This window comes from Ananas comosus, linkage group 9 (genome assembly GCF_001540865.1).
Source record: "Ananas comosus cultivar F153 linkage group 9, ASM154086v1, whole genome shotgun sequence".
Classification (NCBI taxonomy): Eukaryota; Viridiplantae; Streptophyta; class Magnoliopsida; order Poales; family Bromeliaceae; genus Ananas; species Ananas comosus.
Window position 1 is genome coordinate 13,518,606 of NC_033629.1, and position 23,998 is coordinate 13,542,603.

At 38.6% G+C, this 23,998-nt stretch overlaps 3 protein-coding genes across 3 annotated transcripts; 2 read left to right on the forward strand and 1 right to left on the reverse strand.

Annotated features, from left to right (window-relative positions):
* On the forward strand, positions 1,445-5,251 carry LOC109715036 (sugar carrier protein C-like). The gene is made up of 4 exons (XM_020239822.1): positions 1,445-1,675; positions 1,786-2,108; positions 3,580-4,209; positions 4,452-5,251. Exons 1-4 carry the CDS (start codon positions 1,543-1,545, stop codon positions 4,929-4,931), a joined length of 1,566 nt encoding a protein of 521 aa, XP_020095411.1. The 5' UTR covers positions 1,445-1,542; the 3' UTR covers positions 4,932-5,251.
* Positions 11,494-12,929, forward strand: LOC109715037 (chlorophyll a-b binding protein 13, chloroplastic). Its single transcript, XM_020239823.1, has 3 exons — positions 11,494-11,742; positions 11,856-12,017; positions 12,221-12,929. Exons 1-3 carry the CDS (start codon positions 11,608-11,610, stop codon positions 12,728-12,730), a joined length of 807 nt encoding a protein of 268 aa, XP_020095412.1. The 5' UTR covers positions 11,494-11,607; the 3' UTR covers positions 12,731-12,929.
* Positions 13,097-23,024, reverse strand: LOC109715035 (myosin-1). The gene is made up of 26 exons (XM_020239820.1): positions 22,934-23,024; positions 22,786-22,860; positions 22,134-22,645; positions 21,539-21,640; positions 21,314-21,457; positions 21,057-21,207; positions 20,923-20,950; positions 20,674-20,839; positions 20,509-20,572; positions 20,374-20,387; positions 20,206-20,290; positions 19,850-19,953; positions 19,601-19,739; positions 19,170-19,288; positions 18,917-19,069; positions 18,742-18,831; positions 18,553-18,630; positions 17,486-17,644; positions 16,852-17,052; positions 16,524-16,729; positions 15,984-16,119; positions 15,549-15,678; positions 14,926-15,072; positions 14,720-14,844; positions 14,335-14,547; positions 13,097-13,970 (listed from the first exon to the last, which is right to left on the reverse strand). Exons 3-26 carry the CDS (start codon positions 22,626-22,628, stop codon positions 13,494-13,496), a joined length of 3,726 nt encoding a protein of 1,241 aa, XP_020095409.1. The 5' UTR covers positions 22,629-22,645; positions 22,786-22,860; positions 22,934-23,024; the 3' UTR covers positions 13,097-13,493.

The window sequence follows — 23,998 nt, forward strand, 5'->3', positions numbered from 1 at the left end:
TCAACGCTTTTGCAAGGCTATTCTAATTAAACAAATTTTTCTTGCAAAATTCTAACTAGGCTGAAAAACTTTCGTCCCTTTTTGAATTCTAGCCGAATAAATTAAAGGTTAAATAAAATTTTCAAACTGCTCGCTCTATTTAAGTAACACTTCCATATAAGATCAAATCAAACTAAAAGCAAAAAAAAAAATCAGTTGAGCAAATTGTAATATTGTAGTGCTTCAATAAAAACATAAATAAATTATCCCGTAATCCATATAGCCGTTGGCGTTTGTCCATTTGTCTCCAGCTAATGTTGCATAGACATCACGTGTACTTGGAGGATTCTTATCTCCTCACATACACAAACATTTAATATGATACCAAAATATACATACAAATTCTCTGAACAAATTATAGAAAAAAAAAATTTAAGTCAACGAAGCCGTTACTTGTGTGAATATATATTAAAATTATGCACACCGAGATTCGAGACATGAATTCGAACGTTGGTGATCACATCAGAAACCAATCATTCACAATTTTAGTCAACTGCTGCAGCATCATCATCTTAGTTAGAAATATCTTATCATCAGAGTATTTTTAATTAACCATTTTAATGGAAAAAAAAAGGAGTATTAACTACGTGAGAAATTGTAACTTCTTATTATAATGTTTTCTATGTTAATTTTTTGAAACGTGGTTAAAGATACGGCACGATTCCGAATAGAAAGAGAAATTGTTATTAATAGGAAAAGGAGATTAATAAAATCTAATCCGGGTAAAATAGGTAACAGGAACATATTGGGAAATTATTGAATGAGAAAATTTCATTAATATTGGGGGTATTAGTTGGAATTGGTAAGTATTATTGAAACAAGGAAACTTTTTAATGATCGAAAAAAGGGAATTACAGTATACTGGTTGAAGTTCCAACCAAACGAATTAATGCCTTAAAAAGGGCATGAACGGGAATCACCCAACTCACACCCAAATCGAAGGAGAAAATGTTGCTTGCACCCCGCGCATCAACACATCTCTTGAACCAGCTCATATATATATATATATATATATATATATATATATAGAAAGGCTAGAACTATTTTTCCGTGTTTGATACAATGTTGTTCGAAATACTACTGAAAATCTTTGTTCATCTTCTCATTGTAGCAAAAGTTTATTCTGGAGAAGAGTGTCCGCATGGAATTGAAAGTATAAATAGAAATGAAATTGGAGCACATGCTTTTGAGTCGGCGAAAAATAGCCAGCAAAGAGTGTCTTTTTTTTTTGGTAATTTGGTGTGCACGTACGCGCGGTCCAGGCAATGTTTTCTAACTCTAATTTCTTATCCGATCTGGATAAATTCTCCAGCTCACGTTCCCTCTTTTTCTTACCCACTCGTCTTCACCCCCACCCCTCCCCTCTCCTCTCCCTCTCCCTCTATAAATAAACCCACCCCCCAACTCTCCCTCCTCCTCCCTCCCCTTCTACTTAATTACTTCTCTCTCTCTCTCTCTCTCTCTCTCTCTCTCCTTTTGAGCTCTCGAGGAATATATACGGCAATGGCCGGAGGGGCGTTCGTGAACCCCGCGGGGGGAAAGGACTACCCCGGCAAGCTTACGCTCTTTGTCTTCCTCACCTGCGTCGTCGCCGCCACGGGAGGCCTCATCTTCGGCTACGATATCGGCATCTCAGGTAAAAAGATCCTCTATCATATCAACAAATTAATCATTTTTTTTCACGATTGATTGTTCGAGAGAACGGTATTTTCATATTTTATGTTCGACGATTAATATGGTACGCAGGAGGGGTGACGTCGATGGACTCGTTCCTGCAAAAGTTTTTCCCGTCGGTGTACGATAAGGAGCAGAGGGACAAGAGCACGAACCAGTACTGCAAGTTCGACAGCCAGCTGCTGACCACGTTCACGTCGTCGCTGTACCTGGCGGCGCTCATCGCCTCGTTCTTCGCGTCGGTGGTGACGCGGGTGTTCGGCCGCAAGTGGTCCATGTTCGGCGGCGGCATCACCTTCCTCATCGGCGCCGCCCTCAACGGCGCCGCCCGCAACGTCCTCATGCTCATCCTCGGCCGCATCCTCCTCGGCATCGGCGTCGGCTTCGCCAATCAGGTCCAGCATCCCCATCTATATCTCTCTCTCTCTCTCTCTCTCTCTCTCTCTCCTATAATTTATATTATTAATAAAACAGATACATTAAATTTATTAATTTTATTTATTTAAAAATATTAATATATAATAAATTAATTATAATTTTAGGACAATTAATATTATCATCTTTTTAAGTAATAATTAACGTAGAAATCAAGAAAATGGAATAAAAAAAGATGGAAGCTCAGCGATCTTAATCGTCACGGAGATTTTTTTTTAATTAAATATTTGTTCTTCTAATAGAAATATGATTCGGATCGGATCTTGAAATGGGGAGACAAAGTCCAAAATAGTGTCACCATTTTCTACACATGGGTGGGTGGGCCCACTCCTTTCTTTCTATAGTCCATCAACCGCTTACTCTTTGGTTTTAGAAGTGGACCGTTTAAGAAGTTCCATTAATTCAGTGCTCGTTCTCGGAAGGTTAATAACAATCTCTCGCAGTTGCCTCAATTTTCATTCCAATTTTTCTGCGTTTGCTGGTCGGAAACAAATAAACCAAATATGAACCTCATATTTCTTAAAATAACTTAATTAAATTTCTCTTATTTTTCCAATAATCTCTCTCTATATATATACACACGCGAAAGAAATGTTAATATATTTGGAAACTTAGAATAGGAGATCTCTTTTGTCGCATGTAACGGTCATGTATATCGTGGCCGAGAGTGAGGCTGACCAATCGGGACACGACAATATTTGATGGGCCCCACACGTCGGCATCCCTCCAACCGCGTTATTCTGAATATTACGCGCACTCTGAAACGATTCCAGTTCTTTTTGGTGTTTTGTCCCATTCCCAAAGGGGTGGCAATTTGGAAATTATTCTGTTTTTTTTATGTAATTCAGTTGGAAAGTTTCTAGTTTAATTATTTTATAATTTTAATTAAATTTATTTTATAATATATAAAATAGATAGCTCATTATATTTCTCTTGCAAAAAAAAAATTATTATTGTGCTTTCCTATATTATCTTATAAATATATAAAAAAATTGTGCAAAATTTTCAACAAATCTTGTAGTACAGTTTTTTGGGCTCATTATTTGCTAGTACGTCCTTGTAAAGACATTGCTGGCCAAGAACGTGCACAAATAAACAAAATTTTATAATTAAATAATATTTCTCGTGCACCAAAATATAATAAAAAAATATTTCTCGTGTTCCAAAAAGTAGCGTAGAGCATTCAGCTACTAAAATATTTCTTGCGCACGGAACTTAATGGATCGGAGCTAGATATCATATTATCTGTTTCGTATATTTTATTTAAAAATAAATTTAAGTATAAATATGAATTAACTAGAATTTGAATTTAAAATCTTGAATACAAACAATCAAATTTTTTGTCACATGCTCTAGAAACAATGGGTGATAGGATAGAGTTAAAAGACTAAAATACCTTTCTTTTTGTTTTTGGTTGTTGTTGTTGTGCAGTCTGTTCCGGTGTACCTGTCGGAAATGGCGCCGGCGCGGCTGCGGGGTATGCTGAACATCGGGTTCCAGCTGATGATCACGATCGGCATCCTGTGCGCGAACCTGATCAACTACGGCACGGCGAAGATCAAGGGCGGGTGGGGGTGGCGCGTGAGCCTGGCGCTGGCGGCGGTGCCGGCGGGCATCATCACCGTGGGGTCTCTCTTCCTGCCCGACACCCCCAACTCCCTCATCGAGCGCGGCCACGACGACGAGGCCCGCCGCATGCTGCGGCGCATCCGCGGCACGGACGACGTCGACCGCGAGTACAACGACCTCGTGGCGGCCAGCGAGGAGTCGAAGGCCGTCAAGCACCCCTGGGCCAACATCGTCAAGCGCAAGTACCGCCCGCAGCTCACCATGGCCATCCTCATCCCCTTCTTCCAGCAGCTCACCGGCATCAACGTCATCATGTTCTACGCCCCCGTCCTCTTCAAGACCATCGGCTTCGGCGGCGACGCCTCCCTCATGTCCGCCGTCATCACCGGCCTCGTCAACGTCTTCGCCACCTTCGTCTCCATTTTCACCGTCGACAAGCTCGGCCGCCGCAAGCTCTTCCTGCAGGGCGGCTCCCAGATGCTCGCTTGCCAGGTTGCTGCAAATGAATAATATGCATGAATAACGTATATATGTATATCATACGGCCCTGCATTGCAAATTTGCAATTTGCTTTACTTGTGAATATTCACTCATTCATTCACTCACTCACTCACTCACTCACTTGTTAGCTAACGAACGAACGAACGAACGAACTAACTAACTAACTAACTAACTAACTAACTAACTAACTAACTGTTGTATTCGGCGGGGCATATACATGGTGCTCTTTTCAGGTCATCGTGGGGACGCTGATCGCGATCAAGTTCGGGACGAGCGGGGAGGCGCATCTGTCGAAGACGTACGCGGCATTCGTGGTGTTCTTCATCTGCTTGTACGTCGCGGGGTTCGCGTGGTCGTGGGGGCCCCTGGGGTGGCTGGTGCCGAGCGAGATCTTCCCCCTGGAGATCCGGTCGGCCGGGCAGAGCATCAACGTGTCGGTGAACATGCTCTTCACCTTCGTCATCGCGCAGGCGTTCCTCGCCATGCTCTGCCACATGAAGTTCGGCCTCTTCTACTTCTTCGGGGGCTGGGTCGTCGTCATGACCACCTTCGTCGCGCTCTTCCTCCCCGAAACCAAGAACGTGCCCATCGAGGAGATGATCCTCGTCTGGAGGAGCCACTGGTTCTGGGGCAACTTCATCGCCGACACCGACATTCACGTCGGCAGCACCCTCGAGATGGCCAACGGCGACAAGTCAAAGTCCGCGGCCTGATTTGTTAAATTTTACTATTATTATTATTATTATTATACCCAATTAAACAGTAAAATTTGCTGCGACGTACGTTCCAGAGGGTAAATACTTCATCAATAGGTTAATGTTATTGTTTTTCTTTTTCTTAATTAATTAGGTGCCGTTTATATACTAACGGCTGGTATGGTTACTGATCAAACTGTTGCTCCAATGTTTAACAATTGGATTATCTATATCTTCGAACTACCAATTAATGATGTGTGGCCTTAATCCTGTAAAGCTTTGGACCATTATTTGTCATCTTTCAGTGATGTGAAGGCAATTTGGTGTTGTGTGGGGCTCATCTGTTTCTTTTCCCTTTTCTCTGAAGCAATATACGAGGATATTAGTTGGGTTGTGGAAAAGTTCTCCTAGTGGAACATAAAGAGAATATTAAGTGGCAGGTGAATGATAGATTACTCCAATTAGGTGTTCATTTTTCATTTTTGTCACACCTAACAAGTACTCAAGGATTATAATAATTCAGTTAGAAAAACAGATTCATTTTTCTTAATTTACTCGATATCTATCATTACCTTGTTCAAAGAGATTGGAAAGTAAGTTAGACATTAAAAAGTGAACTTTTGGGCAAGGATTCAGAATCAACTAGATAATAAAGCTGTCTCTCAGATGTCTAATTTTGCCGTTCTTTGATTTCTGTTTCTTACCGGTTAGGCTGATTAATTCTTCAGTCGCCTCACAATGCTGTCGTTCAGAAAAAAAAATAAAGTACAGAATCATCAGATTTCTGCCTCTTGAGACTAATGCAGCGAGAGTTTGCGATTCAAACTATTTTGCTGTAATTTTTGTAGATCTATGCAATGCTATATACACATGATCGGATGCATTCTGATAATCCCTGCTTCTCTTCCGATCTAAATAAATGTTCGTTAGTAGGTAATTGCCCCTATTTATATATGACTTGGAGTGATTAATATGCAAATATTTTTATCTTTTCTCTTTTCGAATATCTTACAGCAGATAACAACTTAAACACATGAACTGCGCACAATGTTTATGTAATTGTATGTTCTAAGATGCGTATATATTTTGTATCGAACTACTACTGAAGAACTAAACTTCAATACACACATTATCGTTATAATCTCATAAACAAATCCCAAATCCCGGTGCGCGAACGAAATTCTCAATTATTGCTCTTCTGTTTCCCTCTTTTTAGCTCACAACTTTATTGTTTTTTGCGCTGTCAATTATGAAACAGCAATTAGAGAAACATGAGGATGCAACATAGAAGATTTGTCAGGAGAAGGGCCTCATGAAGGCACCATCATTAATGTTAGGGAAAATAAAAGAAAAAAAAGTGCTCTTGAGGAGGAAAAGAAAGGGAACTTGATTACAATAACCTGGGCCCCAAAAATTCACATGTTGGGCATGGGCAACTATGATATCACGAAAAGCTATTGATGGGTATCATGTATTCTAAGTGAGTATAAAGTTGGAGTAAAAAAAAATAAAAAAGAGGCTTCAAGAACATGTCTCTATTAATTGCAAAGTAAAATTCATTTTCCTTAAAGATTTAGTAGGATTGAGACTCTCTTGTGGATAAAGATGTGGATAAACATGGTATGACATGGAAAAACGCATTAATGAAGCAGAAAATTTAGACTTGGAAACGACCACCCAAAAAACAAAAAAAAAGTTGACATCATCATGTGATCATTTCACAACACTTTGATTTGCCATAACTTTCTCTTTAACTTCTCAGAAAAATTAGGCACCGACAATTGATGCATAATGTGATTTGCTTTTTCTTCCCGATTCTCTTGGTCTCTTTACTCACGGAATCTCTTATTACATTCATATGTTTTGTTAAAAATATTGTAAATAGTTTATCTTTATTTTAATTATTAGCATTATAAATAAAATTTTCTTTCTTCCTTTTCTTTTTTTACAGTAATGAATGTAAATTTTAATACTGCTTGCCCCTATTATTATAAACAGCTTCTTATGGGGTACTTGTTGTAAAATTTACACTCTCGTTATTCAAAAGCTAACTTTTCTATACTAGCCGAGAGGTCTAAAATTTACACCCAAATAATTCCGGTGTACAGATAATATTTTTCTTTTTGTTTTTCCAATACGAGTTTGTAGCCAATGTTTGAGTCACAAAAGGCAGAAAAAAAAAAAAAAAAAAACACATTAGTAGTTCCTTCCGTATACATTCTCATAATAATTTAAATCTCGTTAAATAGGCAATTATGCAAGAGAAAGTGCAGTAGCGTATATTCAAACTTTATCATAGTGAGAATTCTCACAATCTAATAATTGAGTTTGTTTTTTTTTTTTTTTAATCTTTGAATAAAGCTGGAAAAGCACANTTGTTGCATCATTAGATGGATTAATAATTACTGGAGATAATGGAGGAGTTTTTCCAAAAGGAGAATGGGATGCTTGTTGTTATTAATATTTAATAATTAAGCACTGCATGCTGGTAGGCTACAAGTTGTCTCCAAAAGAAAAAAATTTCCATATTATCCAACATTACCCGCAAAAAAGAAAAAAAGTAAATAAATCGATACACAGGATCTGATACTTTTATTAACCCATTGTAGCGTATATTCAAACTTTATCATAGTGAGAATTCTCACAATCTAATAATTGAGTTTGTTTTTTTTTTTTTTTAATCTTTGAATAAAGCTGGAAAAGCACATGAGATAAACCATCCAGAAATATGATTTTTTTAGAAAATATACTACCATTGCCTTGTACAAATCAAAATAATTGAGATATCTACAGAGTCAGATACATAAGCTACTGCTTGTCTCTTATCCATCTGATTCTGTTGTATAGATTGATAGCATATATACTACTGATCAAATCAAGTAGACTCAAACAATTTTCAACCTTATACAATACACCCAAAAACTATGCCTAAATTTATGGGTTAAGATTTAAGAGGTTAAGATTGAAAAGAAATTAGTGCCCACTATTCAGTATCCTTACCCCTCTCTCTCTCTCATTCTCTGTGTTCTTGTTTTTTTGGTGAGTTTTAAATTGGAAACTTGTTGAGCCTACCCTGTTGGAGGTCCACAATTGTGGGCCACATTTTTTGGGTTGAGGCCCGTCCTGCTATGCAAAATTTTATGTGGGCTGCATAGTTAATGGGCTTATTACTATTATACTGTGATAACAAAACAAAATTATAAATATATGCAAACTTAGTTATAAAGATAAATAGATTAGATCATCTATCAACCGAAAAAAAAAAAAAAAAAAAATCCTTTCTAATATTTTAATGAGTTATACCTTATACAGCTTATAAAGGATAAACTGGTAAAAACAAAGAACAAATTTCGCTCGGTCCTATTCTTCCTAAACAGAACAATCTTTCAAACAGAAACTGAAAATAAATCTATTGGGTTATTTCCGTAATATATAATATTCAAAAATACCTTTTCTTTTTTTTGGTTGGAAGTGCTCATAAAAAAATCCTAAGATTTCGAAATATCTAAAATAAAATCTCGTTATTTAACAGCCACTTATGCAAGCTAATATAATCTAATTTAATCTAAAATTAACTAACTAGCTGTAGTAATCCATTAACTAATTTGGTATCTAAATTATCTGATATAATGTATAAGATCAATCAATAACAATAAGAATTAGACTCATGACATGGTATAAAACAATTAATAAGAATTAGAGTCGTTAATTATATGGTATGGGAGATGTGAAGCGATTTAATTATTCAGCGCCACCTGATTTCCTTTTTTGGCTAGACATTTTTAACGAGATCAGTTAAACGAATCCGAACAGAATAATCATCTGTTATTATTATATAGTAAATTACAGCAACAATTTCTGTAACTCCATCGCACAATCATTACCTTCTTTAAATTCTTATTCTTAAATTACGTACGTGAGTACTATTACATTGTTGTGCAATCGGCTTCTGATACTTCTCAATCAACAAGGAGAGGGAAACAACGAGAAAAAAGAAATAAAATAAAATCCTTTTCTTTGCGTTGTTGTGTTTTTCGGGATGGAAAAGAAGAAGGTAGCGAAAGAGACAACAGAGAGGAGGCCCGCAGTCCTGCAGCAACTGCCGGACCACGTCCTTCAGCAGATCATGCTGCACCTTGACGTCAAGACTGCAGTCCGGGTAAGCTCGGCCGCGAGGGGCTGGCGCCACCTCTGGCTCGACAGCCAGCGCTCCCACATCCACCTCGACATCCGCGACTTCCACGGCGACTGGGGCAGGCTCTTCGACATCGTCGACCGCATGCTCCGCCACCGCGGCACCGACACAAACACGCAGCCGGAGTCCGCGATCACGGAGCTGCACCTCTCCTTCACGGGCCAGCGCGCCGCCCCCGCCACGGCCGTGGACCGCTCTGCGGACCCGCAGAAGCTTCTTCGCCTGTCAATCAGCGGCCGGACCCCCTCCTGGCCGCCGTTCAGCAGGCGGTTTGTAGATTCGGAGCCGCTGCGCTGGGCTTTCACCTTCTTGAAGAGATTCCGGTTCCTGAAAGAGTTGACGCTGCATGCAATGCACTTTCCTGACGAAGCATGCATTGAGCAGCCCGGCAGTGCATCTTTCTTGGTCGGCAACTTCCCTTCTCTCGAGGTTCTGCGCCTCGAAGGGTGCTCCTGCTACTTGGAGATCCCCATCGCCCACCCGCGGCTCAAGCAGCTGTACATACACGGCCTAGCCTCAGCGTTTAGCTTGAGACTCGGCATCGACGCGCCGCAGCTGGACAAGTTGGACGTGGAGATCGAGACCATGGCCTTCCTGCGAATTTCCGCCCCGGCGCTCCGGGAATTCAGGTGGCTCGGAGGTTACTCGCGGGACATTGAGATGCAGCAACTGAATTCCATCACCGAGGTGGAGATCGCGCTGCCCGACAACGTCGGCGGAGGTCGCAACTCCAGTATGCTGCCCATTTTTCTCGAGATGACGCCCGGCGCTACTTCTCTTAAACTCTGCTCCATATCCATCCACGTATCCCCTCTGAAGCTTCCAAACAATTTGTGCAGTTCTTGAAGATTTTTTTTTTCAAATTAAATTTTTAAATTCATGCTCTTTATCTGGTTTGTAATCGCAGGTATTCTACTTGAAACCAGATTTAGATGAGTTCCTGCCAGCATTTCGGTTGTCTGAGGCATTTAGAGATAGCAGCAAAGCTTTGCAAGGAAACTGCTTATGTCCTCTCCCACATGTTCCACAAATTTCCGCAATTGCAAACCCTGACTATAGATCCAAATTGGGTACGTAAACCTGTATCATACAAAAATTTCACTTTTTTGTTCTTTTTTTTAAAAAAAAAAAATCAAATTCAGGCTTTATTGCACTCAACAGCAGCAACAACAAAAATCTAACCTGCTTTTGTGTCTGATTTTGTTCTCTTTATCAGAAATTTGAGTATCCGCCGACTTTCACGCCTCAGAGCTCGCGGGAGGTTTTGGACTGCCGTGCATCTCACATCAGAATCGTGACAATCAACGGGTCTTTGCACGGCTCAGCGGCAAAGAAGTTTATGGTATTTCTGCTGAAGAGCGCGGTGGCATTGAAAAAGATAGTCATCAAATGCATAAATCCCGAAGCACAACTACCATTGAAGGATATATTGCTGAGTCTTCCTAGGTCTTCATCAGACCTTAATATTGAGATATGTAAAAGAGAATTTTGACTTCTCTGCTTTAGAGTCTCCGTAGAATATCAGTTATTTCGCGTCGATGATGTTACGATAGCGCAAGCACACACGCAACATCTGATGATGTAATATACGAAAGACCGAGGATCCAAAGTTTCTATTGATTTCTGCTACTACTAGGCAATACATCTGACCTTTGATGATTTTTTCTTCGTAACAAATGGGGACAATCTTTTCTTAATTCTCTTTTATATACTCTCTCTTTGGTGAACTAGTCAGGTATCTTGGTTCATAATGGCATCTCTTTTGGGAAGCATACTCTCTTGAATGATAAGATACACTAAATAAGCAATTGAAGGGTTTGATGTGGTGAGCTAGTCAGCTTTAATGAGGTGTAGCTTCCCCTTGGCAATGCGGCCACATTGTCCCAATAATTTTCAATTGCACAATTTAGGCTTGTGCATTGTCCCAATAATTTCAAGACCTTTTGTTAGCCAAATAATTAGTTTCTTTTAAGTTTTTTACTTCACAGGGCAAATTAAGAAGCTATTTAGTCAAACAGGCCAAATAAAATTTTCAAGTATTTTCAGATATATAGAGAGTTAACTTCTTTGTTGCTTTCTGAACAAAAGTTGTTCCAGTGATATTTGGCTCAAGGCAAGTGATTACCTTAATAAAAACTCTAACATACAACCCCAAGGAAAAAAATAAAAATTAAAGAAAAGGAAAAAAGAAGCTATGGCCCAGTAAGGAAGGGTAGTGGCCTAAGATAACAGAAAGATAGGAAGGAGATGACCTGGCAATGCACCATATCCAAAGGAGCCTCCCTATTGGTCCAAACCAAATCCAAAAAATCTCCACCTCCCAATCTCTTCTCCAATCACCACCACTCCCTCCACCCTTCCCTTTCTCTCTGCTCCCCTTACAGAACTACAAAGAGAAAGACCACCATCACAATTTTGCCAACCACCTGCACGAACTAAAAATCCCCCACCTGAGGAGGAGAGCACAACAAGCCTCGAAACCAAGAAGCCCGGAAACCAATGGCGTCGACGATAATGGCCGCAGCCTCCTCCCGCGCCACCACCGTCGTCAGCCCCTCCCCCTTCCTCGGCCAATCGCGTGCCGCCAACACCATTAAAGATGTAGTCTCTATGGGAAATGGCAAGTTCACCATGGTAATTGAGTTCCAAGTTTTAGGTTATTATTTGTTTCTTTTTTTCTTTTTTCCTTACTAGTAGTTATAGAAGGTGGAATTTGAGTTACTGATCCTCTATCTGAATGGATTTAGGGAAATGAGCTGTGGTACGGACCGGACCGCGTCAAGTACCTGGGTCCGTTCTCAGCTCAGACCCCGTCCTACCTAACCGGAGAATTCCCCGGTGACTACGGATGGGACACCGCCGGACTCTCTGCTGACCCCGAGGCATTCGCTAGGAACCGAGCCCTCGAGGTAACTAATCCAATCCAATTGGAGCTTTTGCAGAAGTGCTCACAACGAGCATTCATGAATGCTTTAACTTCTGGCCAAAGTAAAAGCTCACGGCCTTTTATTTGCCAAACATACAACTGTTGTTTCGGAAGAAAAGCTATTCTAAAAGCCAAGCAAAGCAGGCACTGAAAATAGAGATTACCTTATACTTTGTCCACTCCTAGGTGATCCACGGTCGATGGGCAATGCTGGGCGCGCTCGGCTGCATCACCCCTGAAGTGCTTGAGAAATGGGTGCGCGTGGACTTCAAGGAGCCCGTGTGGTTCAAGGCCGGAGCGCAAATCTTCTCAGAAGGTGGCCTCGACTATCTCGGTAACCCCAACCTTGTCCATGCTCAGAGCATCCTTGCGGTCCTCGGGTTCCAGGTTGTTCTCATGGGCCTTGTTGAGGGCTACCGCATCAACGGCCTCCCCGGCGTCGGAGAAGGCAATGACCTCTACCCTGGTGGCCAATACTTCGACCCCCTTGGTCTCGCCGACGACCCAGCCACATTTGCTGAGCTTAAGGTCAAGGAGATCAAGAACGGACGGCTCGCGATGTTCTCCATGTTCGGGTTCTTCGTGCAGGCCATCGTGACCGGCAAGGGTCCATTGGAGAACCTCTTGGATCATCTCGAAAACCCTGTTGCGAACAATGCATGGGTCTATGCTACCAAGTTTGCTCCTGGGTCTTGATTTTCTCCTGAAGGCATTAGCTGATGAACTGTTTCTGAAAATTGGAGCAGCTGTTTGTAGAGTATATATGATTGTCTAAGTTAGGGATTGAAAGAGTTGAACGAATCCAATGTACCTGTAATGGAGTGTATTATTATTCATCCTTATCATGTGACTCGAAATTCTTTGGGCTCCTTTAAAAGAGCTGCTTTACTGTTGATCTGTGTTATCTCACATGCATTGCACTTCAACAACCATGGTTTGATTACTAGCTACTGACCTGAGAGAATCACAAACTATCACAGAAAACCTTCGGCATTTAAGGCTAATATCTTGTAAACACGTAATTAGGGAAAATATTTTTCAAAGTCATGCCGCGCAAACAAGTGAAATTAACTTCCCCAAGCAAAACAATAAAATGGTAATAATGTTGATACATTGGATAATTGAGTTCCTTTTCCTTCAAAAACTCCTCATGTACAATGCTTACACCTGCACCATTCCATACATCGCGGATAAGGACTGAACATCTCTCTTTTTTTCCCCCTTTTTTCTTATTTATCCTTTGAAAAGGGGGAAAAATATTTGAAGATATACAATGCTCCGCAGAGTGCTTAGAAGAGTTAGGATTACCGGGAATATGCATATATGCCTGCTCTGCTATAAAGGGATAAATATGAATAATCCCTCATTTCATGCCTCAACCTAAACAATCCAAGTTTTGCCCTGGCAAACTGGAAACAGCCACAATCTAGGAAAGACATCAGATTATAAATTATTTGATTCATTTCGTAGACCTCTTTCCCCACCATCTTTTGCGTGTTTTCTCCTCGTGAGAGTTAAGTTTGTGAAGTGCCGCCTTCGTCTCCCTTAACCGACCTTTATATTCTTTCTTCCAGGCAGCAAACCGGGCTTTTAGTTTCCGAAGCTCTTCGTCCGGGCTTATGTCCAAGCCCACTTGGCCTGATTTCACTGCAACAAGGAACCCGGCATCATCCTCGAAGACTTGTTTCCTATGCTCAAATTCCTTCACGAGGTAGCTAACTGCACTATGGGCTCCATCATCAGGAGTTCTCATTACTCCGCGTTCAGAACTGTTGGGTTCTTTCATAGGTGTGCTTTCGGGCGTGCGAAAATCAACAGACATTGTATCTTCAGATTCGTAATAATGGTTAATCGGCGAGGCATCATCGGTCTTTCCATGTTGTTGAGTCGGCAAATTATCAGAAGCAAGGCTCTTTTTAGCCACAGCAAGGCTCAGCTGCAAATTGTAATATTGATAAAATTCTCATTTTCTAATGAAGCACAGGTTTAGGGTATAGAAAAGATTTTCAAAAGAAATTAGAAAGAGATGCACTATGTGTGATAGTCAATATAGATACGTACATATATTCCCTATATAGCTACATGTATCAAATATAAATTTTCATAAATCGTGCTTCAAAACCTTCATTTCTTCTATGTATATACCTTCTATTTGTTTCAGGAATAAATGTGACATTAATAGAAGATTCTAGATGAATAACATCAGTACTTTTTCCAGCTAATATTTATTACTAGGATCTACTGTCTAATAATAAATACCAGAGAAAAGGCAAATACTACGGACAACAATAGACATCTACCTGTAAAGAAGTGAGCTGTTTCTGCCACATCTCTTCCATTGACTGCATCTTTGCCTCATAACCCGACCACCTCTGCTCGTATTGTTGGAGTTGCTGTTTTAAGATAGAATTCTCCTCTTCCTTCTCTCTTAATGCTGCTTCTGCTCTCAAAACTCGCCGCTGCAGTTCAGCTAGAATTGAAGGGTCCACCTGAGGATGCTCCTTGCTCTTTTCCTGCCATTAAATATTTCTCTTATCTGAAACCCTTCGATTGCCTAAAAACCTAAGTTCTAATAAAATAAACAGCTTACAATGCATCTTTACCTTTTAACCGAAATCACATAGCTTAAAGAGATAACATGTCAAAAGTACAATAAAATCCTTTTCTTTTTTAGTAAAAACTCACATGGAGAACCTTGATTCGTTCAGGATTTTTGTCTGCAACCGTTGTAAGTTGCACATGATTGAGTTTTGAAACCTCACAATTTTGTACAACTGTATATTGCTTCCTTGCCAAATACCCACGAATCACTGCAGATGAAAAATGAGTGAGGTCTAAATATCTGCAATTAAATGACAAAAATATATTCTTACAAGACACGTCAGCTTTACCTGACTGTAAAAGAATAACATCCTTTTGCTGATCATCAAACTTTGTCTTCATAATCCACCTCCTAACGTGTTTTTGTATAAGAATAGCTGCCCTCCACCTCTTTAACAAGAGATAAAATTTGAGCCGTGCTTTTTCACCTCTTACAACTGCACAACACATTCCAGACTAGCAATATTAGGTGAAATCCTTGAGGAACAAATTTCATCTTATTTTTTCTGAAAATACATCTGCATAAGTTCTCCTCAATAAGAGTGACCTCATGTTCTGAAAAGCTTACGGAAAATGACAGAAACAAAAGCACAAATATAATAATGTGAAATGGTAGTGTTGGATCCAGCAGATGCAAGTAAGTGGTACTTCCTTTCCTGTTAAGGGGAAAAAAATTTCTGGGACAAGGAGAGTGGAGAAAAGCTCAAGTGTCTAATTTTAGCTCTAGAGGGTTCTGGCAGACAGAACACTTTCAAGTGAAATTTTCCACGAAAATGAGAAGTCTTCATGCTATATTGATTTTCAAGTCAACTAAATATCTACTTGTAGTTATCAGGTTCACTAGAAGGTTTCTTAACATGCATTCTTTGGGGGAAAAAAAAATGCATACTAGGAAATGGCAAAGAAGCATTACAGGACTGCAAAGTAGTAGCTCCTATTTTGAGTCCTAGATAATAGCGATGAGCTTGAAGACGACGGAAGGATTTCTGAGCCCAAATAATCCCTTGGAATGCTCGATTCCTGGCATCTTCCAGTGCAGCAACCTGTCAAATAATTAACAAAAAACAATAAAAGCAATCAAGAGAGGCAAAAAAGAAAACAGATATTGAGCATAAAAATATGAGTAAAATATTCTCAAAATGGAAGAGACACGACCGAAGAAACAGAGAAATAAGCTCAAAATTAGCCCTTTTAATGGTAAACCAGTAAGTTCAATGTAAACCATTTAAATGCAGACTAAAGAACATCCAACACTGAGAAAGAATCATGTACCTATTGATGATGCATAACAATGTGGAACCTAAATAGATGAAGTACGAATAAGAGAAGGAAAGAGAAGTTTTTTTACCTGTCCAGTGCGGAAAAATAACTTTGTGTAACCAACTTGATACATCTCAGGAGGGACATTAAACTGCTGCAGTGTAGCAATTGAAATGCTGAGTGGATCCTGAGAAGCTACGTTCTCTAAGAGAAGAAATCCATATCTAGTAACCCAAAAAAAAAAAATCTAAGTCATACAAAATTGCAGGAACATAAAAAGACATAAATACCCCAGCAAAATTATCCAGTTGCTTTTTATATCTGTGAATGCCTGAATTTTCATCACATATGCCCTCCAATAACTTATTTCTTGCAAAATACTCTTGTACTTACAAGCATTTCCCTCTTAGAAAAAAATTTTCTAATACAAAACCGGCATTTCCCATGAATTGGGTGGCTCCTCAACTTAAGATAAGGGTATTTTTTGAATGGAACTGCACTTTCAAGGGCATATGCCATAACTCAGATTTTACAAAGGTATCATATCTTAGTTTTGCTGGTTACGAAAGTAAATTTATCTTGACAAGGATATTACATCTTTGATAATCTAAAGGGAAACAGTAACTACCTTTCTGCAAATTGCTGATGTGTCATCCTAGTTGGGTAGCCAGCCCTAGATATTCGAACAACTTCCAGTACGCCACAGCATCTAAGCTGTTGTAATACAAGATCATACTCGTACATGCCCGGATGCTGCTTACTATTTGGTTTAATGCATCGAATGAAGTAAGGAGTGGTGTCCTCTAACCTTTGCATCAGCTTAAATAGTTGAGCCTAGAACCATTCAACAGATAAATAAGATAAACAAGAGCAGTAGAACTACACAAAATCCATTTGACTAGCAGAGACTAACAAATAGATGGCATCTACCATTATTCATCACATGTTTAAACTACCTTGAAATTTGTCCCTACACTTTGTTTCTGTAAGTCGGCAGTTCGTTGTCGAGAAGAACCCGATTTCTTCTGAGATTGATCAAGTATGCGAGAGGCAAATAACTTTGGAAGTTCACTACTGCATGAAAAGAGTAGCTGGATAGAATCCAAATGCAATGGATCTCTATTCTTCTCCAGAAAACCACTTGTGTTGTAGATTACCTGGCACCACCAATACTGTTAATTTATGAAAATGCAATATAAGATGTATCCAAATTAAAAGACAACCGGATCATTTTATTATCACCAGAAGTTATTGGCAGATAAATTAATGCATTGCATTACAGATATTTTCAAATCATTCATTGAAATGCTATAGTTTTAAATCCAGTCTCTTGAGGCCACTTAAAATCATTACTCATTAGTTAGGAAAATTTTCCAAATGGAGATTCAAATATATATTTTTGCAATTATTATGTGGTCTTCATCTTTAAGAAAAGCTTGAACAGCTGGAAGTAGGATTATGGGTTTGCCTCTTAAATTTACAAACAAAATGATGATGGTAATTTGTGTAGCATGATTAAATGACCATGAAACAATAATAAAAAGCTAAGTAACAGAATTATTCAGGAGTAAAGACCACAAAATGACTGACCTCTCCAGCATAATGAGAAACCCTAAAAGCACCATTACTTTCCCCCTTAAAGCAGGGATTACCACTCAAGTGCTGCTTAAGCTTTTTAGCAAAGGTCAGATCAGTTGCCTTGGGGAATGTAGACTCTTCATCCAACAAAGACAACAGGCCTAGAGGTTTCTGTTAGAAAAAGAAAACCAAATTATCATCGGCTACATATATCAAGATGCAAAAAATGGAAAGGACAGTCAATGGTTTCAGAATGACTAGCATAAAATAAAATAGCATGGTTTGATCCTCCTGACCATTTTTCTGATACAATGCATGCTATATGTCTACAGTTAAGCATCTTTGGCAACACTTATTTACAGTAACACTCGTGTCTTAACATTTTCATGTGAATATAGCTTTTTTTCTATCCAAAAGATCCTATTCTTGGAAGTAATAGTGATATTCTTTGTTTAGCCGTACATTTAAGTACAAGTGTCTGTCAACCGAATTTGTATATATACAGGAAAATGAAGATATATACATTTCAAATCTGTATTCAGCATAAGCAAACATGGACATAAGGTTAAAAACAAATTTACTACCCATACAGTGATTCTATATGGGAAAGAAAAGTGAATGAAGAAAGGGATATGCCTCTTAATCCTATTGACAGCATTGTTAGGGCCACCTTGTGAATCAGAGTTTAAAGCCAATTGTGACTTTCTTACGTGTTGTGCTTTGCAGCATTTAAACATCAATTGAAAATTATGGAGTGTATTCCTATGGTTTGTGCTTCGCCCTGCAGAAGTTATAGTTAGACAAGTAGGGTACAGATTGTTTTTTTTTTTTTTTATGTCAGTTCATTGGCAAACTCTAAATTAAACCAGCAAAAGTTAATCCTGCAGTTTGTTAGTTAATTTCAAACAAAAGAGAAACAAAATTAATGCTCAGGCCATAAAATTTTAGTAGATGAAACTCTCCAAACTTGGACTCGTAAGCATGAAGCACCATGAGATTCTGCATGGGCTCCAGTAGATACTAAACAAGATATACAAATCTATTGCCAGTAAGATCAGCAGGGGCTGTACAAGATGTACCTTTTCGAAGAGATTTAGACAATCATTGTTATCCACGAAATCAACATTCGTCCAATCAATTCCATCCCCAGTGTATTCCTGAAAAAAGAAGAATATGTGAACAACATCAATGCAAAGTGTGATGCCAAAATATTATGTTATTAGTAAGAAAGTGTATCAACAATGTTAAAGATTTAAGGAGATTCCTACCTCTTGTTCAAGTTTGAAAAGATGGCGATTAAAGTGCTGTTGTAACCTTTCATTGGCATAGTTTATGCAGAACTGCTCAAATCCGTTCTTCTGCGGTAGCAAAGATTGTTGTTCAACGGGAAAACTTGATCGACAAAAGAAGAATTCAATCAAACAACATAAAAAATATCCGTACATGAAAGGATTCGAACCCGTAAATATCCAAAATGCATATGGAATTTCCCGTATGGTTTTTGCCTACTTCAAGTGACTTATTGATTTGCTCAACAAGCCAGTCGAATAAGTTCGAATAAATCGACTTTGCTAGTGCATCCCTACCGTCAATGGCCTGCCAAAAATAAACAAATAAATGAAACTGAGGATGCCCAAAACAAAACTTAATTGCTTAGACAATGAAATGAATTATGAAGCATAAGATAACCACATACCTGAGTTAATGTAAGCTTTTGGACAATATTATCATTGCCTGCTCGTATGTTGCGAGTTGATAAAGCTACCATCAAGTCAGGAACTTCACAGCCCAGCAATTTTGCAGCATTAGCTAGACCTGTAAAAAGAATTCCGAGTTAAATTGCCTTAAATTTCAAAAAAAAAGGAGGCATGCTAGCAATGGGAAAAATAACAAACCAGCAAATTTTATTGCGAAGATATTAGATTAGCATCAATATGCTGTTTCATATACACAAGTGAATTAACTTATGTCTAGTATTGTTATATTAGCTAAATCAAATATGATATGGAACATTTTACAATATATGAAGAGTGGAGAAGGATAAAATAAGTGTTAAAAAAGCATAAGGGAGATATTTGAAAAAATTAAAACCGTTAAAATAGATTCAATAATAAAACAGAGGAATACCTTCACTTGAAACAACTTCCACATGGCTTTCATTATCTATTACTGAAAAGGTAATATTTCCCAGCCACAAGATTGCTGCAAGCATGGAAAATGCTTTCATTTGATCTTCCTTGGATATTTGGACGATTTCCAAGGCTTCCTGAAAAACGTAGTACGGAGAAAGAAATATAGTGAAAAAAGAAACAAAAGATCAACATGGATAGTCCCAAGTATACTCTTGGTCAAAAGAGAACAGTTTCCTGAAATTACCATCAACATATGAAATCTTTTAGCGTCATCAACAGCATCAATTGTCAAACAATCACTCTGTTTCAGATATTCATATTTGCTGGCAGCCTTTAGATTCAGCTTCTCTGCAATATAGATGAATAATCAGTTTATATCAGGAAACCACATGATGCCTTTAGAACTACATGTTCATAGCCACAAATTTTACTAAATAATAACTAAATGAAAAGAAATGCTAAAACCACAAAAAGCTAATAGACATATATCTTTCCTTTTTTTTGTTTTTGATCTGATCACTACATTTAGATAGTGAAATGCAGCCCCTCCCCACACTCCCAGATAAAAACAAGGAGAGGCATATAGAAAAGTACGACTACCTTTAAGAAAAAGAGGAGCTCCGGCACAAAGTTGATAGAAAACATGATATGACCTTTCTCCGGAAGCCCTTTGAACAACCCTTGACTGCTTACAAGAAAGAAGATTCCTTAAACTTTGAAAACTCACATATAGCATAAGTCATTGAGAATAGTTTTGAGTTTTTATACCTTTTCAAGTAGGACTGGATAGCGTATGTAGTTCAAGGAACAAGAAAAAAAAAGAAATTTGTTAATTTATATTATAGAAGATTATCTAAGAACAATTCAAATATTATAACTCCACAGAAGCAATACAAATATTACATGTCCGGATTTTGGCACCACATATTTTTCCAGTTGCACAAAAATGTATCTCAGTCAGCTTCCCCTGCATCACATCAAAGAGAACGATTACTATAAAATTACTAAGACAATATCTGGAGATCTTATATAGTTCGGCAAGTTCAAGTTATGATTGGTAAAACTCACAAATCTGCTTGAGTTGTCATTTCTAGATGTTTTTGCATTACCAAACGACTCTAGAACTAAACTAGTCTGCAGGACTTCATATTCAATTCCACTGCCACCCCCAAGAGCAGCTAAGTATTGCATTGCTATTTTTGCTGTCTCAGTTTTTCCTGCTCCACTCTCACCACTACAAATTTCCAAAAGAAAGGAAAAATCATGTAGCTAAAAAGACAGCAAGGAACCAAAATCATTGCTGAGAAATGGTTATACCTTATGATGATAGATTGATTCACTCCATCTGCACGTTAAGTAATTATATATCAGAAATGTTTCAATACCAACTCTATACCATCTTAAAGGAGCATTATAATCCACAGTTATCAACAAAAAAAAAAAAAAGGAACCTTTCATCATTTCATTGAAAGCAGTATCTGCTACTGCATAGACATGTGGACTGTCCATAAGATTCTTCCTGTAGGCTGTGATGAAATCTTTTCCATAAAGGGCCACCTCTTTAAACGGATTAATTGCAACCAAAACAGGTCCTGCTCTTGTCTACAAAAGAAATAGAAGAGTAGCAGGTAAAAAAAAAAAAAACAAAAATGCATAAATTGAACGGTGAGAACCTACAAGAAGAAAAGCCTTGGGAAAAAGTGCTTACATAAACCAAATCGCGTGAATATCTAAACTGAAGATTGTGAAGAACTGAAGGTTCGTTTAAGTAACTGAGCTGTATAAGATCATCCACGCCATCAAGGATATTCGGGTTTGCAGGTAAGAGATTATCCAAGCAAACTGTTAAAACCTATGCAGAAAAAGCTTAAATTAGCATTTAGAAGCAATTTAATATAATGCTTTATGCTGAAAGTTGCAGTTAAAACTTCACTTTGCCATCAGATAGAGAAATAAGAGCTTCATCTCCTGAGAATGACTGAATCTTCCCCAACTCCCACTTGGCATCTGGAAGCCGACACCAGACTCGTAGCTTCTGGGATAAAATAAACCAAGACCCATGAAAATACTAAACCAAATTGTTCAAAATCAAACATGGGTATGAAAATTTAGATATCTGGATTTCTCATACCGGATATAAGATAACTCACACTGAGCATATAAACCACAATTCAGCAAAAAAACAGAACATCTGCTAGCTACACAGAAAGTGACCAAATAATAGAAGACAAACAGTATAGGATGTAGTGGTGCAAACGCTTCTTATGGTAACTTTTAACACGGCCAACCAAATGAATATGAGCACCAATTAATCTTCCTAGTTTTTCTAAGAGCCTGTTTACATCCTTCTACAGTTAAGATATTGAAGCAGCATTTCTATAATGTAAAATGCATATGCAATTTTGCATCCGTCTAAAAATCAAAGCCACCAGCGCAGACTTTTCATTTCGGAATAGCTAACAAAAGACCATTTTACTTATGAAACATACCCAAGATGAAATAGAGGAGGGCGCGGAAAATCCCATTACCTTCTTTAGAACAGAATCTATAGTGTCAGCACTACCCAACTTCCCCTCGATCGGAACTTCCAAAGGAGAGGGAACGGCGGGAGGCTCCTCACTGTTTTCCTCCTCCACCCTCTCCTCGCACTTTTCAGTCTCCATCTTCTTAGCATAAGGAGATTCTTCTCCCTCATCCACTTTACAAATCCTCTTGTTTCCGAAAATCCCACTTCTGAAAACCACTTCCTTTCCTTTCTTCGGACTTTGTTCCCCAATGCTCTCTTCCTTCTTCGTGGACTCCACGAGGAACATTTTGGGCGAAGAACTCATATCGAGCTTAAGCCCGATCGGCAAAGACCTCCTAGAAGAGGGCAAGCGACCTCTCGAGGTGGGCCGGGCCGGCAACGCCGGCGGCAAATCCTTCGGCTGCTCATCCCTCTGCCTCAAGGTGTCCAGCATTACCTCCAATGAGCTTCTAGCCACCAAATGAGCCACTGGATTTGGCGCAGCCGACAACATCATCCCCAAACAATAACACCCTGAGCAATCCAAAAACACCAAATTACTGAATCGATCGAGTTTCCAATGCCAAAAATTTGAACTTTTTCACTCCAAACCGTGATTTAAGAATAAGAACAGCAATTTCTCCTACAGTAGTAAAGATCCGAACTTAGATCACCTGCTGAAGCTTGGAATCGATCAGAGCAACTGAAAAAGCTGCGATCTAAGTCGAAAGGTGGCAACAAAACAGCCTCTGATGCGGAGAAGAAAAGAGCAATGGGGATTAATAGGATACAGTGGGGGATTGAACATAAATCCCTACTTACCAAAACTTTGTTGATGAGCGTTGGAGAGGTGGGGACTAAAACCGCTCCCTTTGAAGGGAAAATCTAGGGCTTGCTTCGCCCAAAATTCAAATTTCTGCATGAGGGCCCCACCCGCCCTTTTCGTTTCTTAGAACAATTATTTAATTGGAAAAACTCGGACGACCCTAAAAAAGATTATTATATTTATACCCTCCAACATTATCCAATTTACGTCTAGAGGATAACTCGTCGTTTGGGTGTCTTTTGAGGTGGAGGGCAATTTCGTTAATTGTTTGAAAGTTGGTGACTTTTTGTTCGAGTTGTCGCTTCGGAGCTCAGTTTAAACCGCTGGATGCGACCGGCTGCAGTGCAGCACCAACGTTCCAAACAACGACTTCAGTGGAACTGAAATTACCGTAACACCCTTCTACGAGTGCTCCGGCACAATCTAATCGTTCGTTCAAATAATAATCAAAATTCTAATAAATAATATTTAAAACTATCATCAGAATTATTGTGAACATTTTAATAAATGGGGGAGAAGTTAGCTACATTTCGTCGAAATTTGGTTCGCCACACCATCTACTAATATTATTATTATTATTATTATTATTAAACAACAATGGAGTGGAGATCATGTATGCTCATTTGTTAATGATGATTCATCATTATGAATCATTCTTCCGATTTTATTGGATAGTGTCACTCACCTTCAACATTTTTCATGCACTTTAACTAATTATAAAACAACAGTAACATTAACGGATCTATTTATTTTTATTTTAATCAAATATGGCGAGTGAAAAAAAAAAATTCAAAATCAACACATCTACATGCCATATATATATATATATATATATATATATATATATATATATATATATATATATANATATATATATATATATATATATATATATATATATATATATTGGTTATTTGTTGGGGGAATGAAAACATAGGTGAATGTGACAGTGGAGTCAATGTTGCCTTAGTTATTAACCCCGATGTTTAAAAAAGTATATGTAATATATGATCTTGGCTTCAAACTTTGTAAGAAAAAAAAAAAAAAGTAATATTTTTTGT